At 36.6% G+C, this 26076-nt stretch overlaps 1 protein-coding gene across 2 annotated transcripts in view; it reads left to right on the forward strand.

Annotated features, from left to right (window-relative positions):
• The window catches only part of MGAT4A (alpha-1,3-mannosyl-glycoprotein 4-beta-N-acetylglucosaminyltransferase A), a 122181-nt gene that overhangs the window by 54546 nt on the left and 41559 nt on the right, over window positions 1-26076 (forward strand). For both annotated transcript variants that reach the window (XM_045445789.1, XM_045445790.1), the window contains exon 5: window positions 13287-13420. In XM_045445789.1, the coding sequence (XP_045301745.1) occupies window positions 13287-13420 (134 nt within the window). The remainder of the gene's footprint in view (window positions 1-13286; window positions 13421-26076) is intronic.

A 26076-nucleotide genomic window follows, 5' to 3' on the forward strand; every position in this document is an offset into this window, starting at 1 on the left:
AGACGCTTAAGTGACTAAACCACCCAGGTGCCCCTAGTATTTTCATTTTTATTGCTTTTGGATATCTTGAGTGCCTTGGTTTTAAACTAAAGAATTTACATTTCGGATCTCAGACAGTATATTTGGGGAGAAATGGTTTCTTCTCTACACATGCCTCTTAAACTTAAAACAGAAACAAAACAACTCAAGACCATGATAGGGATAGAGTTTGCATTATTATTTTATATCATTTTTGTTTGCATGCTCTGGGTCAGTATGTATTTTATTTTTCCATAAACAAAGTCTTTGAACTCTGTATGAACTAACATTTCTTTGGAATGCTTCACAGGACAGTTCTTACATTTTTAGCCTGTATTCTAAACACTTAAAATATTTTTAATTTAAACTCTGAGGTAAAGTTGACCTTAGAACCATGTGAGGTTAGAGGCACTGACCACCCCCTCATACTGCACAGTCAAAAATGCATGTATAACTTTGACTCCCCCAAAACTTAACTGCTAATGGCCTGTTGACCATTAAGCATTACCAGTAACATAAACTGTTGCTTAACATACCTATTTTTTATTATGTGTATTACATACTGTATTCTTACCATAAAGTAAGCAAGAAAAAAGAAAATGTTGTTAAGAAAATCATAAAGCAGAGAAAATACATTTATAGTGCTGGACTGTATTTACTGAGAAAAGTCCACTTATAAGTGCACCTGCACAGTTCAAACCCACGTTCAAGAGTTCACTGTATATGGGAATCTGCTTCCAGGGTAACTCATCCTGCCTGTAGGAATCTCAGAATAAAACAGAAATCTTGATTTAGAACACTTTCCTCCTCAGTTGTGGTGTTCTCATCCATTTAATCAGGTCACAGTTATTCCTCTTTCTTATTTTCTCTAGTCTTAAGCCCTATTGGTAACTGTCTCCAAAATATATCCCAAATTCATCCACTCATCCCCTTTTCCAGACCCTATTTCAGACCATCTAACTTCTTTTTTTAAGAAGTTTTTTGGGGGCACCTGGGTGGCTCAGTCGGTAAGTGCCCGACTTTGGCTCAGGTCATGATCTCACATTTTGTGAGTTTGAGCCCCACATTGGGCTCTGTACTGATAGCTCAGAGACTGGCGCCTGCTTCAGATTCTGTATTTCCCTCTCTCTCTCCCCTCCCCTGCTTGCACGCTCTCTCTCTCTCTCTCTCTCTCAAAAATAAATAAACATTTTAAAAATAATAAAAATAAAATACTTAAACGTTTTATTTATTTATTTATTTATTTATTTTGAGGAAGAGAGAGTGTGTATGCAGTGAGCTGGGGAGAGGCAGAGAGAGGGAGAAAGAGTATTAAGCAGGCTCTTCACTGACAGGTGCAGAGTCAGACACAGGGCTAGATCTCACGAACTGTGAGATGATGACCTGAGCCAAAATCAAGAGTTGAATGCTTAACCGACTGAGCCACCCTCGTTCCCTGCAGACCACCTAACTTCCCAAAATGCTTTTACTCTGAATGCTTTTGTATCTGTTTGCCACAAAATTTGGTAGTCTTTTAAAATTAAAAATTGGAAAATGTCACTCCCCTGCTTACAACTTTACAATGGCTCTCTCTTATACTCAGTTAAGACTCTAACTAATTCTCTGAATCTGGGCTCATTCTGCTTTCAATACATTCTGTTCTATTTCTTCACTCTGTTAAGATCATTCTTTCTTTGACGTCTTGCTGTTTTTTCTTCTGGAGTCTTCTTCCTCTGCTCTTTCTCATCATTAGTTATCAGTTATGTTGACATAAGAGAGGCCTTCCATTACCTCACTATAGAGATACTTGTCTCTTCCCCTGTTCCCCACCCACTCTTTTTAATATTGCCATATTTTAATTTGTATGGTACATATCACCCTCTAAGATTATATTAATTATCTTTTCCCCTTTTCTAGAATGTAAATTCCCTGAGGGCAGGGACCTCGTTCACTATTATGCCTATCACCTAGAATAATGTCTTGCATTTGATAGGTGTTCAGTAAGAATGTTTGGAACAAATAGGGCAAATCTCTTTTTTAAATAGTTTTATTTTATTTAATTAATTTAATTTTAAAATTGAAGTATAAATTTCAGGTGTACAGTATAAAGATTTAATAATTCTATACATTACTCAGTGCTCATCATAAGTGTACTCTTAATCCTCTTTATCTGTTTTACTCATCCCCTCACCCACCTCCTGTTTGGCAACCACCAGCTTACTCTCTGTATTGAAGAGTCCATTTTTTTGTCTTGTTTTGTTTTGTTTTCTTAAATTGCACATGTGAGTGCATATGCTATTTGTCTTTGTCTGACTTATTTCACTTACCGTTAACCTTCTAGGTACATCCATGTTGTTGCAAATGGCAAGATCTTGTTCTTTTTTATGGCTGAGTAATATTCCATTGTATGTATATACTGCATCTTCCTTATCCATTCATTTATGGATAGAAACTTAGATTGCTTCCGTATCTCGGCTATTGTAAATAATGCTGCATTAAACGTAAGAGTGCATATATATTTTTGAATTAGTGTTTTCCTTTTCTTTGGGTACCCAGTAGTGGAATTACTGGATCATATGGTAGTTCTATTATTAATTTTTTGAGGAACCTCCATCCTGTTTTCCACAGTGGCTGCACCGGCTTGCATTCCCACAAACAGCGCATGAGGGTTTGTCTTTCTGTACATCCCTGCCAACACTTGCTATTTTTTTGTCTTTTTGATTTTGGCCATTTTAGAAGTATGAGGTAATACCTCGTTGTGGTTTTGATTTGCATTTCTCTGATAATGAATGATGTTGAACATCTTTTTATGTCTCTTGGACATGTATATCCTCTTTGGAAAAATGTCTTCTCAGGTCCTCTGCCCACTTTTTAATTAGATTATTTGTGGGGTTTTTTGGTGTTCAGTTGTAGGAAGTTCTTTATATATTTTAGATTATGAACCACTTACTGGTATATCATTTGCAAAACTGTCTTCTCCCATACACTGCATTGTCTTTTTATTTTGTTGATTGTTTCCTTTGCTGTGCAAAAGCTTTTTATTTTTTGTATAGTCTCAATAGTTTATTTTTGCCTTTGTTTCCCTTGCCTGAGGATACAGACCCATAAAAATGTTAAGACCAGTGTCCAAGAGGTTACTACTGCCCATCTTTTCTTTTAGGAGTTTTATAGTTTCATGTCTCACGGTCTTTAATCCATTTTGAATTCATTTTTGTGTGTGGGATAAGAAAGTGGTCCAGTTTCATTCTTTTGCATGTAGCTGTCCAGTTTTCCCAACACTGTTTACTGAAGAGACTCTCTCTCTCATTGCATATTCTGGTTTTTTTTTTTTTTAATTAAAAAAACTTATTTTAATTTGAGAGAGAGAGAGAGAGAGAGCAAGAGCATAGGAGAGGGATGGGGGGGGAGAGAGAGAAAAAATCTTAAACAGTCCTCGCTCAGTAGTGGGCCCTACAGTGGGCTTGGATCCCACGATCCTGGAATCATGACCTGAGCTGAAATTAAGAGTTGGATGCTTAACTGTCTGAGCCAGCCAGGTGCCATTCCTATTGTATATTGCCTCGTTTGTATAGATTAATTGACCATATAAGTGTGGGTTTATTTCTAGGTTCTCTATTCTGTTCCATTGGTCTTTGTGTCAGTTTTTGTGCCAGTACCCACACTATTTTTATAAGGATAGCTTTGAGTATATCTTGAAATGTGGGATTGTGATACCTCCAGTTTTGTTCATTCTCAGGGTGGTTTTGCCTATTTAGGGTCTTTTGTAGTTCCATACAAATTTTAGAATTCTTTGTTTTAGTTCTGTGAAAAATGCTGTTGTTAGTTTGATACAAATTGCATGGACTCTGTAGATTGCTTTGGGTAGTATAAACATTTTAGCAGTGTGGATTCTTGTAATCCATGAGCATGGAATATGTTTCCATTTTTGTCATCTTCAGTTCTTCCTTTCATAATTGGTTTTTAGTTTTCAGAGTAGTCTTTCACCTCCTTGTTAAGTGTATTCCTCAGTATTTTATTCTTTTTGGTGCAATTATAAATGGGATTTTCTTAATTTCTCTTTTTTAAATTTCATTTTTTTAATTAATTAACTAATTAATTTTAGAGAGAGCATTCACGAGCAGAGGACAGTGACAGAGGGAGAGAGAGGGACAGAGAGAATTTCAAGCAGACTCCACGCTCAGCATAGAGCCTGACATGGGGCTCGATCCTACAACCTTGGGATCATTACCTGAGCCAAAATTGAGATTCACTCAACTGACTGACCCACCCAGGCACACCATGATTTCTTTTTCTGCTGTTAGTATATAGAAATACAACTGATTTCCTTATATTTGTATACTGTGACTTTACCAAATTCATTTGGCAATTCTAGTAGTTTTTTGGTTGAGTCTTTAGTTTTCTATGTATAGTATGTCATCTGCACATAGTAAAAGTTTTCCTTCTTCCTTACCAATTTGGATGCCTTTTATTTCTTATTCTTGTTTGATTGCTGCAGCTAAGACTTCCAATACTGGGTTGAATAATAGTGGTGAGAGTGGACATCCTTGTCTTGTTCCTGATTTTACAGAGTATCTTTCAATGTTTCACGATTGGGTGTGATGCTAACTGTGGATTTTTCATATATGGTGTTTATTATGTTGTGATATGTTCCATCTAAACCTGCTTTGTTGAGGTTTTTTTTTTTTTAATGTTTATTTTTGAGAGAGAGAGTATGAGCAGGGGAGGGGCAGAGAGTGAGGGAGACACAGAACTCAAAGTGGGCTCAAACTCTGGGCTGTCAGCACAGAGCCAGACACGGGGCTCAAACTCATGCACCATGAGATCATGACCTGAGACGAAGTTGGGTGCTTAACACCCGAGTCACCCAGGATCCCCATTGCTGAGTTTTTATCATAACAGATATTGGATTTTGTCAAATGCTTTTTTTTCATCTATTGAGATGATTATATGGTTTTTAATCTTTTCTTTTGTTAATATGATCTATCATGTTGATAGGTTTATGAATATTTTGAACCACCTTTGCATCCCTGGGATAAATTCCCCATGATTGTGGTGAATGATTTTTTTATTTATTGTTAGATTCAGTTTGCTAATATTTTGTTGAGGATTTTTTCATCTATGTTCATTAGAGATATTGAGTTTTAGTTTTCTTTTTTTGTAGTGTCTTTATCTGGTTTTGGTATGACAGTAATGCTGGACTCATAGTAGAATGAATTTGGAAGCTTTCCTTCCTCTTCTATTTTTTTTGGATAAATTGAGAAGAATAGGTATTAACTTTTCTTTAAATATTTGGTAGAATTCACCTGGAAACCCATCTGGTCCTGGACTTATGTTTTGGGGGAGGTTTTTTTTTTTTTTATTACTGATTCAGTTTTACTGCCAGTAATCAGTATGTTCAAATTTTCTTTCTTCCTGATTCAGTTTTGGAAGGAATTTATCCATTTCTCCTAGCTTGTCCAATTTGTTGGCATATAATTTTTCATAATACTCTTATAAACCTTTTTATTTCTGTGATGTTATTTCTCCTTCTTTGTTTTAATTTTAATTTATTGGAGTCTAATTTATTTATTGGAGTCTCTCTTTCTCTTGATGAGTCTGACTAAAGGTATATTAATTTTCTTGATCTTTTTTTTTTTTTTAATTTTTTTTTTTTTTTTCAACGTCCATCCATTTTTGGGACAGAGAGAGACAGAGCATGAACGGGGGAGGGGCAGAGAGAGAGGGAGACACAGAATCAGAAACAGGCTCCAGGCTCTGAGCCATCAGCCCAGAGCCCGATGCGGGGCTCGAACTCACGGACCGCGAGATCGTGACCTGGCTGAAGTCGGACGCTTAACCGACTGCGCCACTCAGGCGCCCCAATTTTCTTGATCTTTTGCAAGAACCAGCTCCTGGTTTGATTGATCTGTCCTATTGTTTTTAAAGTCTCTGAGTTATTTCTGGTCTAATCTTTATTATTTCCTTTATACTACTGGCATTGGACCTTGTTTGTTCTTTTTCTAGCTCCTTTGAGTGTTAGGTTAGTTTGTTTACTTGAGATTTTTCTTGTTTCTTGAGTTAGCCTTGTGTTGCTATAAGCTTTTCTTTTGGAGCAGCTTTTGCTGTTTCCCAAAGATTTTGGACTGTTGTGTTTTCATTTTCATGTTCTCTATGTATTTTTTTTTATTTCCTCTTTGGTTTTTTGGTTGAATCATTCATCGTTCAGTAGCTTGTTATTTATCCTCAATGTATTTGTGTACTTTACAGATTTTTTCTTGTAATTGATTTCTAGTTTCATACTATTGTGGTTAGAAAAGATGGGTGACATGATTTCAGTCTTTTTGAATTTTTTGAGACATGTTTTATGGTCTAAACATATGGTATATTATGGAGAATGTTCCATATCCCCTTGAAAAGAATGTGTAGTCTTCTGTTTTTGGATTGAATGTTCTGAATATATCTAATATGTCATTCAAAGCCACTGTTTCTTTGTTGATTTTGTCTGGATGATCTATCCTTTACTGTAAATGGGGTGTCCCTTACTATTATTATAGTACTGTCAATTTCTTCCTTTATGTCTGTTAATAGTTATTTTATGTATTTAGGTTCTTCCATGTTGGATGCATAAATATTTACAATTGTTATATCCTCTTGTTGAATTGTTCCCTATGTCATTATGTAGTGTCCTTTGTCTCTTTATAGTCTCTGTTTTACAGTCTGTTTTGTCTAATTTAAATATGACTTGCCCAGTTTTGTTTTCACTTCCATTTGTGTAATGTTTTTCCATCCTTTCACTGTAAATCTGCATGTCTTTAAGTCTGAAATGAGTCTCTTACAGGCAGCATATAGATGGGTCTTGCTTTTTTTATCTGTTCAGTCACGTTATGTCTTTTGATTGGAGTATTTAGTCCATTTACATTTAAAGTAGTTATTGATAAGTTTGTACTTACTGCCATTTTGTTACTTGTTTTCTGGTTGTTTTGTAGTTCTGGTTTTTTCTTCTCTAGTTTTTTCCTCTGTGGTTTGATGGATTTCTGTAGTGTTACGCTTGGATTCCTTCTCTCTCTCTCTCTCTCTCTCTCTCTCTCTCTCTCGTGTGTGTGTGTGTGTGTGTGTGTGTGTGTGATATGTTTTTTTATTTGTTACCATTAGGTTCATTTAGAACATCTTATGTGGATGTCAGTCTATAGTAAATTGATGGTTACTTAAGTTTTTGAACCCATTTTAAAAGCACTGAATTTTTGCTACCCCATTCTTACATATTATGTATGTGATGTCATACATACTTTTATTCTATTACTCTCTTGACTGATTTTTATAGTTATAATTAATTTTACTGCTTTTGTGCTTTAACCTTCATACTGGTTTTATTAGTGATTATCTACTACTTTTATTATATTTTTGTATTTACCTGTGAAACTTTTTTCCTTTCATAATTTTCTTACACTTAATGGCCTTTTCTTTCTACTCAAAGAATTACCTTTAACATTTTTTTTGTAAGGCAGGTTTAGTGGTGATGAACTCCTTTAACTTTTGTTTATCTGGGAAGCTCATCTCTTTTTCTGTTCTGAATGATTGCCTTGCTGAGTAGAGATTTCTTGATTACATATTTTATCCTTTCAGGATTTTGAATATATCATGCCACTCCCTTCTGCCTGGAGGAGTTTGTTTTAAAATCAGCTGATAGACTTATATGGTTTCCCTTATATATAATGGTTTTCTCTTGCTGCTATTAAAATTCTCCCTTTATCATTCCTTTTTGTCATTTTAATTATTATGTGTCTTGGTGTGGAACTCCTTGTGTAAATTTTGTTGGGGACTCTCTGTGCCTCCTGGGTCTGGATGTCTGATTCCTTCCCTAGATTAGGGACATTTTGCGTGATTATTTCTTCAAATAACTTTTCTTCACCTTCCCTCTCCTTCTGGGATCCCTGTAATGTGAATGTTACTACACTTGATGATATCGTTGAGTTCCCTGAACCTATTCTCATTTTTTATTTTTCTTATTTTCTTTTTCATGTTCAGCTTGGATGTTTTCCATTACTCTCTCTTCCAGATCACTGCTTGGTTTTACCTTCTTAATGCTGCTACTGATTTACTCTGGTGTATTTTGTACTTCAGATATTGAATTTTTTATCTCTGACTGGTTCTTTTTTATATTTTCTGTATCTTTGTTGAGGGTCTTACTGAGATCCTCCACTCTTTTCTCAAGTTCAATGAGTATCTTTATGACCATTAATTTGAATTCTTTATCAGGCATTTGCCTGTCTCCATTTCAATTAGCTCTCTTGCTGTGATTTTGTCCTGTTCTTTCATTTGGGCCATATTGCTCTATCTCTTCATTTTGTCTAACTCTGTGTTTGTTTCTGCATATTAGAGAAGTCAGCTATATCTTCCTGCTCTTGCAAGTAGTAGCCTTATGAAGAAGAGGTCCTGTGGTGCCTTGGAGCACAATAACCTCTGTTTGCCGGAACCAGGCACTTCAGGGGTATCTCCCGTGTGGCTGTGTAGGCCCTACTGTGTGATTGAGCTACATTTGCCTTCAGTCCATTTGACAGCAAAGGCCCACTTTACCTATTTGGGGCACATTGGGCAGGATTTAGTGTCTGTGCTCTTAGTGGGCTTTTGTAGTAGGTCAGCAGTCAGACCAGGTGCCTGCCATTAAGTCCATGTGGTGGGACTGCAGTTGCAGTGAACCGCAGGGCACTATCTCTGTACTGTCAGCTATAAGGTTTGGCTGCTGGGACCGTGAGCACACTGGTTTGTATGGTTATAACCCCCTCTCTCCAGGGCAGGAGTCACTTTGGAGCGGCTCTGGTCCCTGCTAGGGTTGCTTGCATGGTGCATTGGGGCAGAAGTGGAGGGGCCCTTGGGTGGCTCAGTCGATTAAGCATCCGACTTTGGCTCAGGTCATGATCTCGTGGTTTGTGAGTTCGAGCCCTGCATCAGACTCTGTGCTGACAGCTCAGAGCCTGGAGCCTGCTTCAGATTCTGTGTCTCCTCCTCTCTCTGCCCCTCCCATGTTCATGCTCTGTTTCTGTCTCTCAATAATAAACGTTAAAAAAAAAAAAAATTGGCTTTGGAGGGATGCCTGCTAAGTGGGGTGGGTTGGATGGGGTGCCTCTGAAGGGGAATGCAGAGGTGGGGCAGTTGGTGCTAGCAAGATAAGTGGGGAGTGTTTGTGCTGGTTCCTGCAGGTGTCTAGCTATGTAGGCAGGGAAAATGGGGGACACGGGTAAAAGAATGGCACTTACTAGCACTTTTGTTCTGGGAGAAGTCTCCTGGAAATTCCTTCCCCTGCAGTGCAAAATCTGAGATCCCTAGGCACTTTTCAAACTGCTGCTTCCTTGCAGTGTCTCTGCAGGGTTGTTATGCTGGCTCTTTAAGCGTGGGGACTTAGCTTCCTATTGATCTCCAGCTCTCCTGGAGCTAAACCACCTGGTTTTAAAGTACCTGGAGTTAAGTACCTCTTGATTATAAAAACTCTGGAAGTTAAGCCCCACTGGTTTTCAAAGCCAAATGTTATGGGGACCCATCTCTCCAGTGTGGGTTCATGCCTGTGGTGCTTGGTATGGGTTCTGCTCCTTTCCCTTCTGTTTGGGGTTAGTCTTACTGGGGTTTGGTTCCTAGGTGCGTTTCCACCCCTCCTATGCTTTTCAATGTGGCGTTCTCTGTGATTAACTGGAAAGTCTGTTCTGCCAGTCTTTGAGTCTTTTTCAGAGTTAGTTGCACTGACGTAGCTTTTGTCTCAGTGTGTACATGAGCTCAGGATCTTCCTACTCTGCCATCTTCCCAGATGGGACTTCCCAGAAGTCCCAATATGACAGATCTCTTGAGCTCCTGGAAGCTCTTCCTCTCAAAATGGAAGAGAAGACTGTGGCATAGATTTTTGGGGATATCTTTTAAACCATTTGGATCTTAGTATTCTTTTTTTTTTTGAGGGGGGGGTTGGTATTTCTTTTTAAGTTTTAATTCCAATATAGTTAATATATAGTGTTAAATTAGTTTCAGGTATACAATATAGTGATTTTTATATATTACTCAGTGCTTATCATGGTAAATGTCCTCTTTATTCCTCACCACCTATTTCATTCATTCTCCCACTCACCTCCCTTCTGGTAACCATCTGTTTTTGGTTTATCTCTTTTTTTGTTTGTTTTATTTCTTAAATTATACCCATGGGTGAAATCATATGGTATTTGTCTTTCTCTGACTGACTTATTTCACTGAACGTTATATTCTCTAGGTCCTTCCATGTTGTTGCAAATGGCAAGATTGCGTTCTTTTTATGGCTGAGTAATAGTCCATTGTATAAATATACACCACATCTTTATCCTTTCATCAGTCTATGGACACTGGGCTGCTTCTGTTATTTGGCTATTGTAAATAATGCTGCAATAAACATAGGGATGCATATATCTTTTTGAATTAGTGACTTCATATTCTTTGGGTAAATACCAAATAGTCCAATTACTGGATCATAGGGTAGTTCTATTTTTAATTTTTTGAGGAATCTCCATACTGTTTTCTGCAGCGGCTGTACCAGTTTGCATTTCCATGAACAGTACATGAGGGTTCCTTTTTTCTCCATATCTTCGCCAACACCTGCTATTTCTTTTGTGGTTGATTTTAGCCATTCTAACAGGTATGAGGTGTTATCTCATTGTGGTATTGATTTGCATCTCCCTGATGATGAGTGATGCTGAGCATCTTTTCATGTACCTGTTGGCCATCTGTGTGTCTCCTTTGGAGACATTTTTTTCTTTTTTTGAGAGAGAGGGCACAAATGAGCAAAAGGCAGGGAGGTGGGGGGAGACAGAGAGAGAGAATCCCATGAAGGGCAGAGAGAGATGGGTGGGGGGAGAGAGAGGAGTGGGGCTCAAACTCACCCAATGCAGGACTTGAACTCACAAACCGTGAGATCATGACCTGAGCTGAAGTCAGATGCTTAACTGACTGAGCCACCCAGGCGCCCTTTGGAGAAATATTTGTTCATATCTTCTGCCCACTTTTTAATTGGATTATTCATTTTTCTGGTGTTTAGTTTATTCTTTATATATTTTGGATACTAACCCTTTATCATATATATTATTTGTAAATTATCTTCTCCCACTCAGTAGGTTGTCTTTTAGTTTTGTTGGTAGTTTTTCCTTTGATGTGCAGAAGCTTTTTATTTTGATGTAGTTAATTTTTGCTTTTGTTTCCCTTGCCTCAGGAGACACATTGCTAGAAAAATGTTGCTCTGGCCAATGTCAGAGAAGTTATTGCCAATGCTCTCTTCTGGGATTTTTATGGTTTCATGTCCACATTTTGGTGTTTAATCCATTTTGAGTTTATTTTTGTGTATAGTGTAACAAAGTGTTCTAGTTTCATTCTTTTGTATATAGCCAAATTATGGATCTTAGTATTCTTATTTGCAGAATCATGGTGGTAGATTCATTGAGCTATGATCTTCGAGCTTCCTTCTAACTTTAGAATTTCATGACTTCTAAGTATTTTCTAGCATTTCCAATAAATTGTTTCATTATTAAGACTTAAGCATTTTTAATATTTGTAAAATATATCTCTACTGTTGTATAACAGCGTATTAAGGCTTTTTTAAAAATTTATTTTGAGAGAGAGAGAGAGAGAGCATGCGCGCACAAGTGAGCCTGGGGAGAGGCAGAGAGAGAGAGAGAGAGACAGAGACAGGGAGGGAGAGAATCCCAAGCAGGCTCTGCACTGCCAGTGCCAAGCCTGATGTGGGGTTCGATGCCATGAACTGCAAGATCATGACCTGAGCTGAAATCAAGACTTGGATGCTTAACCAACTGAACCACCCAGGTGCCCCAAGATACTAAAGCTTTTTCAAAGGTGTTATTTAAAAAAAAAAACCTTTCTGAGAAATACAGTCCTATTGTAACACAATATATGCATTCCTAAAATTTATGCTATGCTGAATTGTGCAATAAAAGAAGAAAAATGAAGTTAGTATCATAGCTAGAAACTTTGTCAATTACACATACAGAAAGATAAGAACATCGTAAAAACAGCACAGTTTTACACATGTTAAATGATTAATACAAAAGTACTATAATCAATATAGTACTCTACCTTGAATAATACTTGAGGTTTGCCTGTTAAAATGTGCTTCAGAAGGGTTGCAGTTTGGAAGGTTTTGAGAGGTGATGCAATCTGGTGGAAGTTTCAACACCAGCTGTGGATAGGTGTGGTTCTTAGCATGCAGTGAACTGAGGCAGCTGGTAGAGGTTGGAGGTATATACCATTCATGTATTTCTACATTGCTTAGTTCAGTTTTTTTAACTCATTTCAAGTGGATGCAGTTTTCTGTTTACCTAGTGAATGCTTGTCCCAGAGGAGAAATTGCATGTAAACAAATGTGAAATCCACATTATGCTCAGATATTTGCCTGATGTATTAGTCACTCAGGAAAAAATTTGCATTGGAAAAACAAGCATTATAGTAAAACTGGATGTAATTTTAGACTTAAAAGAAGTTGCACAAATATTATACACAGTGTTTTCATATACCTCACCTGGTTCCCCTAAATGTTCGAATTATGTAACCATAATATAATGATCAAACCCAGGAACTTTGTATTGATGCTATAGTATTGGCTCACCTTAGATCCTATTCAGATTTTGTCATTTTTTTTATTGTTTTTCTTTTTCTGTTCCAGGATCCAACTCAGGATTCCATATTTCATTTAATTGTCATGTCTCCTTTGTCTTCTGCCATCTTGGACAGTTCTTTCTTTGTCTTTCCTGATCTTAACGCTTCAGAGAGTACCTGTACAATTATTTTGTAGATTATCCCCCTAATGTGGATTTGTCTGATATTTCTTCATAGTTAGGTTGAAGTTTGCATTTTTGGCAGGAAAACCACAGAAGGGATGTTGTGTCCTTCTGATTGCATTATATACATGGTATCTGAGATGTTAATTTTTAAGATGTGTTCAGTGTTTCTTGTAGTTGTATAATTTATATTTGTTTACACTTTATAGTCATTTGTTTTTAATGTGAGGTTTAATGTCTTCATTTTTATCAGTACCTTGACATATTTTATGGATAAGCCCTGTAAAAAGGATTATACTGTTATGGGTATCCCTTTATATCCTCCGATTATTTTTCTTTGTAAAGTAGTTTATTTTGTGGTTTATTTTGATTCCTCAATTATTATTGAGTAGTACATTTTGATTTTTCAGTTATTTCTATCAATTCGAGAGGGTATAATCACTTTTGAAATATAGTGTTACTCTATACTGTCTTGTGAAATCTTTTTATATAATTACTATCATTATTTTCTTTCAGTGTCAATAGTAATGGGAATTCCCACGGTGAAGAGAGAAGTTAAATCTTACCTCATAGAAACTCTTCATTCCCTTATTGATAATCTGTATCCTGAAGAGAAGTTGGACTGTGTTATAGTAGTCTTCATAGGAGAGGTAATTATTTAATTCTTATTATTTTTTTTACCACATATAATCTATAAGAGTTGAAACCATAATTGAATGTTTTAATATGCTTTTATAAACATCTTTTTAAAATGTGATGAATAAAGTTTCGATGATATATTACTTCTCATAGTTAAATGTAAGTCTAACTGGTGTTTGCCTTAGCTTCTCTCCTGCAGTAACAATCCACAAACAGTAATCTTTTGTGAATAGGATAATATTATACATATAAATCTTTTAAGAGCAGTGAGTTCCTTAAAAGGATAATGTTCTTAATGTTTTCTTTAATGTAGAAGTGAACACATGCATACTGTTTAAAACTATTACAGAAATGTATAATGAAAATTTACCTGTTACTCCTCCATGTAGATATAACTACTATTGATATTCTGAAATACATTTTAAGATATTTTTCCTGTGGCTTGTATACATGTATATAAATGGGATTTTTCTCTATATTTTTTCATATCATGGACATTTTTCTACTAAAACAAATATCATAACATCACTTTTTTATGACTGCTAAATATTCCATTGTATGGTTTTAACATAATTGATTTAATTTCTGATTGATAAACATTTAGACTGTTTCCAAATATTTGCTCTTTTTTTTAAAGACTGTACTGTGCACTACCCTAAGTAAATTGTTGGGCACGTGTGTAGTTACTCATGTGGGATCCAGTCATAAATGTGGAATTGCCAGGTCATAGTCTATATACATTAAAATGTTCATACATGGCCAAAATGCCCTGCAGAAGCTGAACCAGCAGGGTTCCACCAGAAGGGAGAAAGCAGTTTATCCCTCTTCCAACAATCTGTGAGAGATTATGTAATACTAGTCTTTACATTTTTATGCCAAGTTGATGGATAAAAATAATATACTGCTTTTGTTTAATTTGGGTTTCCTTACAAATGGGATTAAGTATTGGTTTATGTGTGTCTTTTGACTATTTGTATTTATGCAAATTTTATTTGTTAATCACATACTGTATGTCAGTAGAGATTGGTACAATATCCTTGGAAAGCAATTTGGCAATAGCTATTAAAATTTAAAGTGCTGGGGCGCCTGGGTGGCGCAGTCGGTTAAGCGTCCGACTTCAGCCAGGTCACGATCTCGCGGTCCGTGAGTTCGAGCCCCGCGTCAGGCTCTGGGCTGATGGCTCAGAGCCTGGAGCCTGTTTCCGATTCTGTGTCTCCCTCTCTCTCTGCCCCTCCCCCATTCATGCTCTGTCTCTCTCTGTCCCAAAAATAAATAAACGTTGAAAAAAAAAAAAAATTAAAAAAAAAAAAAAATTTAAAGTGCTATACTCAGTGACCTAACATTCTGTTTCTAAAAATTGATCCATAGAAACATTTGCACATGTGTAAATATATTCAGGCTCATAAACACATTTATATAGCTCCTACATATGCATTAATTAGATGAATAGAGAAAATGATCTTGTGGAATATACTCCAAATGATTAGTAGCAGATATCGTGAGAGTTGGGATTATGGGACTATGCCACCTTCTCTTGTATACAATTTTATAAAATGTTGAGCCTGTACTGATTTTAATGAGGGAAAAAAGCCTTAACACTATATGAGAAAAAAATATACACTTACATAAAGGAAAAACTCAGTTTTTTTCTTCCATACAGGAAGAATTCAGTTCTTTCCTACTGTGTGTTTCTTCCCTGTGTGTCTCTACTTTTATGTAAACAGTTTATTGACACTTCTGGTCAGCAAATGTGTGGAAGCTTCCCTCCACACCAAGCAATTCTCTGTGACAGCAGCTAGGTGTCCTACAATTTAACCTAATTCTGATGCTATCTACCTGAAATTAGCATCAGATCTCCTAGGTTAAGGGATTAGTCCCACAAAACCAGCCCCTACCCCCACATATGCACATATTTCTGATGCCAGTTGCAAGCCCAGGTTGTCACTTGTATTTCTCACCAACTAACTACAGATTGGAGGTTCCAAAGACTCCCCCCTGCGCCTTCTTGAGTTCAATTAACTTGTTAGAGTGCCTTACAGAACTCTGCACAACACTTACGGTTTGCTAATTCATTAAAGGCTACAGATGCACATCCAGATGGAAGAGGTGCATGGGGAAATGTATGTAGGAAGGGGCATGGAGCTTCCATGCTGTCTGAGGGTGCCACTCTCCCAGCACCTTCCTTTATTCACCAGCATTGAAGGTGTCCAACCCTGTCCTTTTTTTTTTTTTTAGTTTTTTTTTAAATTGTTTTTAATGTTTATTGATTTTTGAGAGAGACACACACAGAGTGCAAGCGGGAGAGGGGCAGAGAGAGAGTGAGACACAGAATTGCAAACAGGCTCTAGGCTCTGAGCTGTCAGCACAGAGCCTGACGTGGGGCTTGAACCAACAAACGATGACATCATGACCTGTGCCGAAGTCAGATGCTCAACTGACTGACCCACCCAGGCGCCCCCTTTTGGGTTTTTATGGAGGCCTCATTACATGATTTATGAAATAATGATTTATTAAATCATTGGCCATCGATGATTGATTCAACCTCCAGCTCTTCTCCCCTCCCTAAAGGTTGGAGAGGGGTAGGACTGAAAGTTTCAACCCTCTGATCACATGGTTGACTCTCCTGGCAGCCAGCTCCCATCCTTCATTGGGGGGTGTGTCCAAAACTGATCTCATTAACATAACAAAAGACACTTGTTGCTCTCATCACTTAGGAAATTCCCAGGTTTCCAGAGCTCTGTGCCAGAAATGGGACAAAGACCAAATATATACATATTATTATAAATCACAATATTATAACTTAGAAGTAGAATTCCGTATTCAGGCACAGATGTGTGTATATCACACAGATGTAATACCATGGGTTTTGGAATCAGACAACCCATATTCAGGGCCTGAATTCTGTCACTGCCACTTGAGTAGGTCATTTTTTCTCTCTTCATCCTGTTTCGTCATCTCTAAAATGAGAATTCTGCTATTGAGCCTTTTAAGCTCAACAGTGTTGCCTGCAGGTGCAATGAGATCACACACGGAGAGGTGTCGTGCGCTGACTGCAGTTTAAGTGCCCGCAGTAATCTGATCTCCAAAGACTCCTCTCCTGAATTGCAGTATTTGTATATGTATCTATATAGAATTTCAGTTATTTATAAGAAAGTCTATTCTGAACAGAATAATTTATAGAATTCATTGAATTGCTTTTAGGCAATTTAAAATTATTAATCACTGTATTTGATTCTCCCTTGATTAGTAGTTTTAATCTAAGTGTCTGGTAACCTGTGCTTCATTAACACTAGTAACAAGTGCATATACTGTGGCTGTGACCTGATCTACAGTTTGCATGGTCCAGATCTACACTATGTCTCTAGCATCCTTCTAAGCCCATATTTTCAACTGCCTACTTGATAACATTAGTTGAATGTTTTATGAGCAACTTTTAATCTCTCCATAACTAAGTTAATCTGATGTTCTCAAACTGCTTCTCTTCCAGGTTTCCCATGTGTTTATTAAAGGTTCTTTACATCATGGAATTAATAGTTCTGTGTTCCAGTCATTTTACTCTTATTTTGTTATGTAGACCTCAGTGTGTTCTCAGTTCTATTTGTGTTATTCCTTAGCCTGAAACATTGCCTCTTCCTTCCTCTTTTTTTTAAAAATTATTTTAAGTTTATTTATTTATTTTGAAAGAGACAGAGACAGCGTGAGTAGGGGAGGGGCGGAGAGAGAGAGAATCCCAAGCAGGCTCCACATTACCAGCGCAGAGCCCAAGGCAGGGCTCAAACTCACAAAACCGTAAGACCATGACCTGAGCCAAAACTGAGATTCGGATGCTTAACTGACTGAGCCACCCAGGCACCCCTTCCTTTCTCTTTCTTAATCATCCTTAAGCCCCTCTGGGAGGAGAAGAGAGACAGAACAGTAGTTACTCTTTGTTCTTTGTTCTTCTCTGGTGATTTCTCTCTTTGGGTCATTTAGGCATAAATGATGAGATATTTATAGAACATGCAAAGTTTTGAACAGTTGACTCTTGACGTATTGTTTGAAAGTTCACTAGCTCTATTCTAGAATTGTGGGAGTTAAGAGGAATAAATTCCAGTTGCTCTGAAGGATCCATGATATGATCCAAGTGTGATATTTAGATTTTAAGATTATATCATTTTTGTGTTTACTTTTACTTACTACTTTTACTTTAATTATAACCTTTGTATTTTAATGATCATTTGTTGTCTGTATGCCTCACTATTATATATTTTATAATTTTTCTTGTACTGTGTTACCATTTATATTATTTCTGCTGCTCATGACCATTTTTGACAAAACATTTTCCTATATTGTACTCTGGATTTTAGCAAAATTTGTTTTTCCTGTTCTATATAAGAATAGAAATATAAGTATTTGGAGAATTCTCTATTTTATGAATTTTGGTGGGAGGAAACTTTTCTCCCATTATGAAACTAAAAATGTTAGATAATTGCTTTACCAGTTCAGGCCTATGACATGAGCTCAGCCACTTGATATTCCTATCCTGTACTTTGAGTGGAGCTTAATTATTTTCTGATAACACAGAAAACCCAAAAGAATAAACAAATTATTAGAAATAATAGGGGAATTTATCAAGGTAGCTGGATATAGGTTCAATTTATATTTCTGTATGTTAGTCACAAAAAAATATTTTTTCTAAATATATTTTCTAAAGAAGCAGGGATTGTGGAATATGTATCAGTTTGGGATTGTCTCATGTTTCCTTATGATTAAATTCAGGTTTTACATTCTTTTAGCAAGAACACCATACAAGTGATATGGTATTCTTTTTCAGACTGTCATATTAAGATGATGTTGATATATCTCATTATCAGCATTGTTAACTTATCACACTTGATTAAATTGGTGTCTGACAGGTTTCTCTACTATAAATATACTCTTTTTCCTTATGTACTTAGAAGCTTTCTTTTGGAGTGATACCTTGAGATATTGCAAATATCTTGTTTCTCCTCATAACTTTTTCCCAACTAATCATCCTTGATGATTCTTGCCTGTAACAATTATTATGTTTGCTGAATGGTGACTTTCTAGTTCCTTTCACATTTATTCATTGGAATTCTATAAGGAAAAGCTATCCTTTTCCCCAATTTTATTTATTTTGTCAGTTATTGATATCAGGGCGCTCTTGTGGATATTACTATAAATTTTTTACTTTGTTACTAAAATTGTTCCATTTTTGGCCATTGATTGTCCTTTGGAGTTGGCTACTCTGTCCTTTCAATATCTCCCATCATTTTTCCTTATATTCTAGCAGTGTAAGATGTTCTAGGCTCATCTTGTATTTTCCCTACCCCAAACCTGGAATCAGCCATGTCCCCAAGCAACCTGGTTCTGTTAATTGGAGAATAGTATTAGAAACCAAGACCTGGGTTCTAGATAGGCTCATTGCTTCTGAGGGATCAGTGCTTCTAATCCTTTCAGTGAGCAGAACTAGGAAATACTTGTATGCATACATACACACCTGTACATCTATCTAGGTCCTATGTCCATTTATCTGTATATGTTAAAAATTATGAGTTTGTTATGATACCTTTGATTCCAATGCAGTACTGCAGGGTTCATTCTAGCCTCTTCCAATTCCTTACTCTTATTTTCCCCCTCAGTGGGAAACTTGGCTCTTGTGATTCACAGTATATCTACTTAACTTGCTTAATCCTAAATGAACGTAGTTTCTGAATTGCTAACCTATTTAAATCTACTGATTAAAGTTCATTTTCTGGGGCGCCTGGGTGGCTCAGTCGGTTAAGCGTCTGACTTCAGCTCAGGTCATGATCTCACAGTCCGTGAGTTTGAGCCCCGCGTCAGGCTCTGTGCTGACAGCTCAGAGCCTGGAGCCTGCTTTGGATTCTGTGTCTCCCTCTCTCTCTGCCCCTCCCCTGCTCATGCTGTGTCTGTCTCTGTCTCAAAAATAAATAAAAACATTTACAAATTTTTTTTAAAAAGGTCATTTTCTAATTTCTTAAGAAAAGTCCATATAACCAGTTTTCCCTGAGGTTCTGTGTAGTCAAAAATGTTATCTTCTGTCTTTATTCTTCGCATAAGTATAGAAGCTTTTAGTCACATTTTCTTTTTTGAGGAGTTGGGGTGAATGGGGAGTGCTTCTGCTGAGGCTAGCCAGATGACCTTCCACACTTCTTACTCCTTGCTATAAGAAACTCATATTGCCAGTTTCCCAAATGATTCTTTTTCTGTCTTTAAAGCTTAGTCATCTTGCTATAACATGTCTTGGTTTCAACCATTGTGGATCATTTTTCCCTGACACATAATATGCTCTTTAGGTATATAAGATCATATCATATCTTAACTCAAGGAAAGAACTTTTGAATGCTCTTTCTATTACCATTTTAAGATATACAACAAAGTTGAAAGAATTTTACAGTTACACCTGTATACATAACACCTGCAATGTACTACTAAGGTTTTAGTATTTTTATTTATCATATCTCTACCTATCCATCCTTTATCCATCATTAATCCATTGTATTTATGTATCTTCTTTGGGAAAGTTTCTTCAAATCATTTGCCCATTTAAAAAAATTGTGTGGTTTTTTTGTATTTTGTTTTTGAGTTAGCAGAATTCTTTATATATACTGGATACCATTCCTTTGTCAGTTAGGGGTGTTTTGTGAGTATTTCCTTGCAATCTGTGGAAGTCTTTTTATGTTTTTCGCATTTTCTTGGTGAGTAGAAGTTTTTAATTTTGATGAAATCTAATTTATAAGTGTCTTCTACATTTGTGATTATTGTTCTCTATGACCTAAAAAATCCTTGCTTAGCCCCAAATTGTGAAGATCATCTTTTCTGAAAACTTTGTTTTAACTTTTCTATTTTAGGTCTGTTATCCATCTTGGGTTAATTTTTGTTGTGGTATAACAAAGTATTCACTTGCATTGTTTTTCATGTTGGGTGTTTGTTTCTTCCAGTACCAGTTATTGAAAACACTTTCCTTTCCCAGGTGGATTGCTTTGGTGCCTTTGTTGAAAATCCAGTGACCAAATAAGTGTGGGTCTCTTTTTCTGTTCTGTTCCATTGACCTGTTGGTTGATCCTCATGCAAAGACCTTACTCTCTCGATTACTATATCTTTGAATTAAGTTTTGAAATCAGGTTGGGTTAAGTCCTCCAATTTTGTTATTTTCAGGATTGATTTAGATATTTTAGGTCCTTTGCATTTCCATATACATTTTAGAATCCTCACAATCATTTCTAATATCTGGTATTGCTTCATGGTGACAAGTGCTTCAGCTGTGTGTTTTTCTTTTAAATTAATGGGAAATATCTGGTCACAATTTTTTTCTGTTTTGTGGCTCTCAGTATAGTTTTTTTTTTTTTTATTCGTTCATAGGTTTTGTTGAATTTCTTCCTCTTTTCTCATTTTTGTACAGTCGCTGTGCTGGTTCCTTTTTTATGAATCATCATAGAAGGAAGTGGCTTTTTTTTCCCTAGGCCACTAGTTTATAGGAAGAGGAGGGGGCAGAGTAGTGTTCCAGACTAGGGTTTTTTTTTTTTTTTTTTCTTCTTTCTAGTCAAAGACTCTCTTTGTGGCTGCTACAGAGTCAGGCTGCTTCCTGCAAATATAGCTAGTCTTTGCAGTTCTTCAGGCTACCTCTGATTATTGGAACCACACTGGATTCCTTTTGAGCTTGAGAAGCTTGGTTGTTAATATTGGTCATATTGAAAATCGAGTTTGCAGTTTTGTATCCATTTCTCATTGATAATTCTGTATAATGTCATAAAGGCAGAAGTACAGATATCATGCTAAGTATTCAGTGAACAAACACTTATTGAAGTACCAAAATGAGGAAGTTACTGGAAGAGATTAAAAAAGAAACCCACTGGACAATAGATTGTCCCCTTAACTTGTATAATCTAGCATTACACAGGGACATTTTTTTTTCTCTACTTTTCTTGTTTTTCTGCACTTCAAAAAAATATTTATTAGTTGTAAATGCACATGGCTAAAGAATCCCAGTAGTCAGTGGAGTTTGTTATACTAAACAGTAGTCTCCTGTCCTCACTCTTCTACCTCCCCTGCCGTTTCCTTCTTTTCCCTTCTCCATTTCCTTCTCCTCTGAGACTTTTTATGTCTTCTAGCCCTGGCTTGCTGGCAATCAGGCAAAGTAGACAGACCTCCCTCTAATGCTCTTCAGTTGACATTTTTCTTTGATCTTTTCAAAGAACTCACTTTTAGTTTTGTTACCTTTATCATTCTTTTATTTTCCTGTTGCATTAATTTCCATTTTTTATTTTTCTTTCTTTCTGTTTGCATTTAGTTTGGTTTACTCTTTTCTCTAGAGTGTCTTCAATTTTTTTTTAATGTTTATTTTTTTGAGAGAGAGACAGAGACAGAGCACGAGTGGGGGAGGGGCAGACAGAGAGGGAGACAAAGAATCCAAAGCATGCTCCAGGCTCTGAGCTGTCAGCACAGAGCCTGACGTGTGGCTCGAACTCACGAGCTGTGAGATCATGACCTGAGCTGCAGTCAGATGCTTAGCCAGTTGAGCCCCGCTTTTTTCTAGATTTTTAAGGTGAATTCTTAGATTTTTGGCTGGAGAACTTTTCTAGTAGAGGCAATTTTAACGTATAAATTTCTCATTAGCTGCATCTCATAAACTTTGTTAAGTTTTATTTTCATTCAGACCAAAATACTTTCTAAATTCCCATGTGATTACTGGTTTGACCCATGGATTATTTGGAAATGTGTTGTTTAATTTTTACCTATTCGTAGATTTCCCAAATTTCCTTCTGTTGTTTGATTTCTAATTCAGGCTTTTTAAATTTATCAGTACTTGTTTATGGGCCAGGAGATGGTCTATCCTGGACAGGGTTTCATGTGTGCTTTAAAAGAATGGATTCTGCTGTTGTCAAGGGGAGTGTTTCATAAGTGTCTGTTAGGTCAGGTTCGTAGTGTTGTTCAAGTCTTCTGTAGACTTGCTGATTATCTGTCTAGTGTTTCTATTCTTGATTTTAAATTACAGATTACTGTGTTAGTGCATCAGTAGTGTTTTTGGCCTATAATTTTTTTAGCAGTTATATTTTAAGATGTTTACTTATACATTTGTTACAAATCATACAGATGCCAATTAGGAAAAAATTGTACATGTATGATAACCTATAAAATTTGCTCATAGTTCAACAAATATTTACCAAAATACTGGTAAGTACCAGGCATATCATTGAATAAAACAAAGCCTCTGCCCAATGAAATTTACATTATAGAAAAATACACATTAAAAAATATATATATAATACATTAAATGGTAGTAAGTGCTAGAAGAATAAGTCAGAATAAATGGGAAAGGGAGTATGGAATTGCCAGGGGATGGTTTATTAGACTGGTCAGGACATTTGGGCAAAGATTTGAAGGATGTGGGAGTTGAACAATCCAAGCTGACTAACAGCATGTGCAAAGACCCCAAGGCAAGAACATTGCTTGGCACATTTTGTGAAACAGTGAGGAGAGACCTGTGTGGTTAGAGCAGAAAAGGTGAAGGGTTCAGTAGTAGGAAGTAGTCAGAGAAGGAGTGGGGTGGGCCAGGTCACATAGGACGCTACAGGCCATTGTAAGAACTTTGCTTTTACTCTGAGTCAGAGGGCTAACATTTTTTTGTAAAGGGCCACATGGCAAATATCTTTGGTTTTACAAGCCGTACATTTTCTGTTGCATCTATTCAACTCTGCTGATACAGCCTAAAAACAGCCAGAAACAATATGTAAATGAATGGGTGGGGTTGTGTTCCAATAAGATTTTACTTTATGAAAACTGGCAGTGGGAGGTGCCTGGGTGGCTCAGTTGGGTAAGCTTTGACTTTGGCTCAGGTCATGATCTCACAAGTTCGAGCCCCACTTTGGGCTGTGTGCTGATAGCTCAGAACCTGGGCCCTGCTTCAGATTCTGTGTCTCCTTCTCTCTCTGCCCCTCCCCAAGTCATGCTCTGACTCTCTTTCTCTCTCTCAAAAACAAATAAACATTAAAAAATTAAAAAAAAATTTTTTTAGTGTTAAAAAAAAAAATAGGCAGTGGGGGGCGCCTGGGTGGCTCAGTTGGTTGAGTGTCCGACTTTGGCTCAGGTCATGATCTCGTGGTCTGAGTTCGAGCCCCGCGTCCTGCTCTGTGCTGACAGCTCAGAGCCTGGAGCCTGTTTCAGATTCTGTGTCTCCCTCTCTTTCTGCCCCTCCCCCACTCATGCTCTGTCTCTCTCTGTCTCAGAAATAAATAAACATTAAAAAAAATAAAAAAAAAACAGGCAGTAGGTCTGTTTTGATATAATTACGACAAAATCATTTGAGGGTTTCAAGTAGGGAAGACACTTGACTTACTTTTTATCGCTTTAATGTTTTAAAATACTTTATTTTGAAATAATTTTGGATTTACAGGAAATTTTCACAAATAATAGAGAATATTCCCTTCACTCAGCTTGTTGTAATGTTAACTTATGCAGCCCTAATAAAATGATCAAAACCAGGAAGTTAACATTGGTATAATACTAATTATAGCTAAACTGTAGGTTTTATTCAAATTTGGTATTTTTCCACCTAATGTCATTTTTCTATTTTAGCATCCAGTCCTAAATACCACACTGCATTTAGTTGTTCTGACTCCTTAGTTTCCTTCTATCCCTGATAGTTCTTGCACTTTTCTTGTCTTTCATGAATTTGGAAACCATTAGTGAGTACACTAGTCAGTTACTTTATAGAATGTCTCAGTTGAGATTTGTCTGGTATTTTCTCATGATTAGATTGTAGTTACGTATTTTTGGTGAGAATAATATGACTTACCTTTTAAAAGGATCACACTACTTTGGAAAGGGAAGAAGCAAGGAGATTACTTGGGAGACTTGTTGTAATAATCCAGGTGAGGCTTGGACTAGGATTTGAACTGAATGGGTTCTGATTAGAAAAATTTGAGAACTATTGCTGTAGCATCAACTGTTTAGGAGAAGGAAAGGAAGAAAGGCTGTAACAGATATATTAGAAATGAAGTTGTTTTTTGTTGTTGTTTTTTAATGTTGTTTATTCTTTCTTTTATCTTTCAACAACTTGACCATTTTAGAAGCTAGTAAAGCTAACTAGTATTTGTTAGTCTTTGTTGCTATATTTGCATTGAATTTAAAGTATCATAAAGCCAAGCATTAAATGGGTGGGAATAGCTTTTCCTTGGACCTTAGGGAAGTAAAATTTATTATGAGCTGCCAGCCCCATTCTAGCACCTGTCTTTTAGTCCTTTTGACTTGCCACTTGTACACATTATCTTTCTGGAATTTTCATTGGTTTCTTATTATGTAAAGTGACATCTGCTTCAGGCCCTGAAAGAGTTAATAAGGACTGGGCTTATTTTCCTGCTGTAAGCAACTAGAAGGCTGAACAAAATATGATTCATTTGTTCTCAGACGTTGGACAACAGACTGTGCATGATGTGATTCCCAGAGACAGAAAAATAAGTGCAGTGGATACCACAATTCCCCCAACTTTCTGCCTGGAGATGCATTCCAGATCACATTGCAGGAAGGGCAGTTGCAAATAGAGCAAGTGGAAACTGCAGGTTAGAGTTGCAGAAAGGAGACTGCTGCACAGAAAATGATGATGCCTTTTTTGTCTTTGTTGTATTAGGGCCACACATATGTAGGGTGAAATTAACAAGTCTGGGGGGAGGGGAATGATCAGGGAACTATAACCCGAACAATTCCCATTGCTCACACAGGATGGGTTCTGACCAACTGGAATGGCAGGGCATTTAGTGGCAACTCCAGAGGAGTTAAAATATCCTTGAAACGGTTATTCTAGGCCCATCCCAGTAAAGCTTAAAAAGAGGCCTATGGGGGGTCAACTGATGAACAAATAACGGCCTATTAAAATAAAGCCCAATACTTTTTTAAAAAACAACAAGGTTAAGACACTCAACACTGTAACATTTGTAATGTTTATTATCAAATAAAAAATGGTTAGTATGCCAAGGAAAAAAATGAGTCATAACTAAAAGAAAATTTAGCTAATAGAAACAAATCTAGAAATGACAGAGGTGATAGAACTGGCAGGAAAGGACAATAAAACAACTATTACAAACATTTTCAGGTCCTTAAAACAACGAGGAATGGAATGGAAGATGTATTAAAGAACCAAATGGTGGAACATATAGCAATGAAAAGTACAATATCTGAAATTTAAAATTTACTGAATAATCTTAAAGGCAGATTAGACCCTGCAGAAGGAAAGGTCAGTGATTTTAAAAATAACAATAGAATGTATCCAAAATTAAATTAAATAGGGGAAAAGACTGAAAAAATTAAGAATAGTGCCTCAGTGGCCAATGGGATAATATTAATTGATCTACCATACTAAATTCCAGAATGGAGAGGAAAAAGAAGGAATAATTGCTTTTTGGAAACAAGAAAAGTATAAACCCTTAGATTCAAGAAGTCCAAAAAGTCCTAGGCAGAATAAACACAAAACCATTGTCAGGTATGTCCTAATCAAATTGCTGAAAACCAGAGATAAAGAGAAGATCTGGAAAGAAGCCAAAGACACATTATGCACAGAAAAAGAAAAGAATACTACTATAGATTCTTGTTAGAAACTATGAAGGCCTGAGACAATGGAACATCATCTTTAAAGTGTTGGAGGGGGAGCCCG

This window comes from Leopardus geoffroyi, chromosome A3 (assembly GCF_018350155.1).
Source record: "Leopardus geoffroyi isolate Oge1 chromosome A3, O.geoffroyi_Oge1_pat1.0, whole genome shotgun sequence".
Taxonomy (NCBI): Eukaryota; Metazoa; Chordata; class Mammalia; order Carnivora; family Felidae; genus Leopardus; species Leopardus geoffroyi.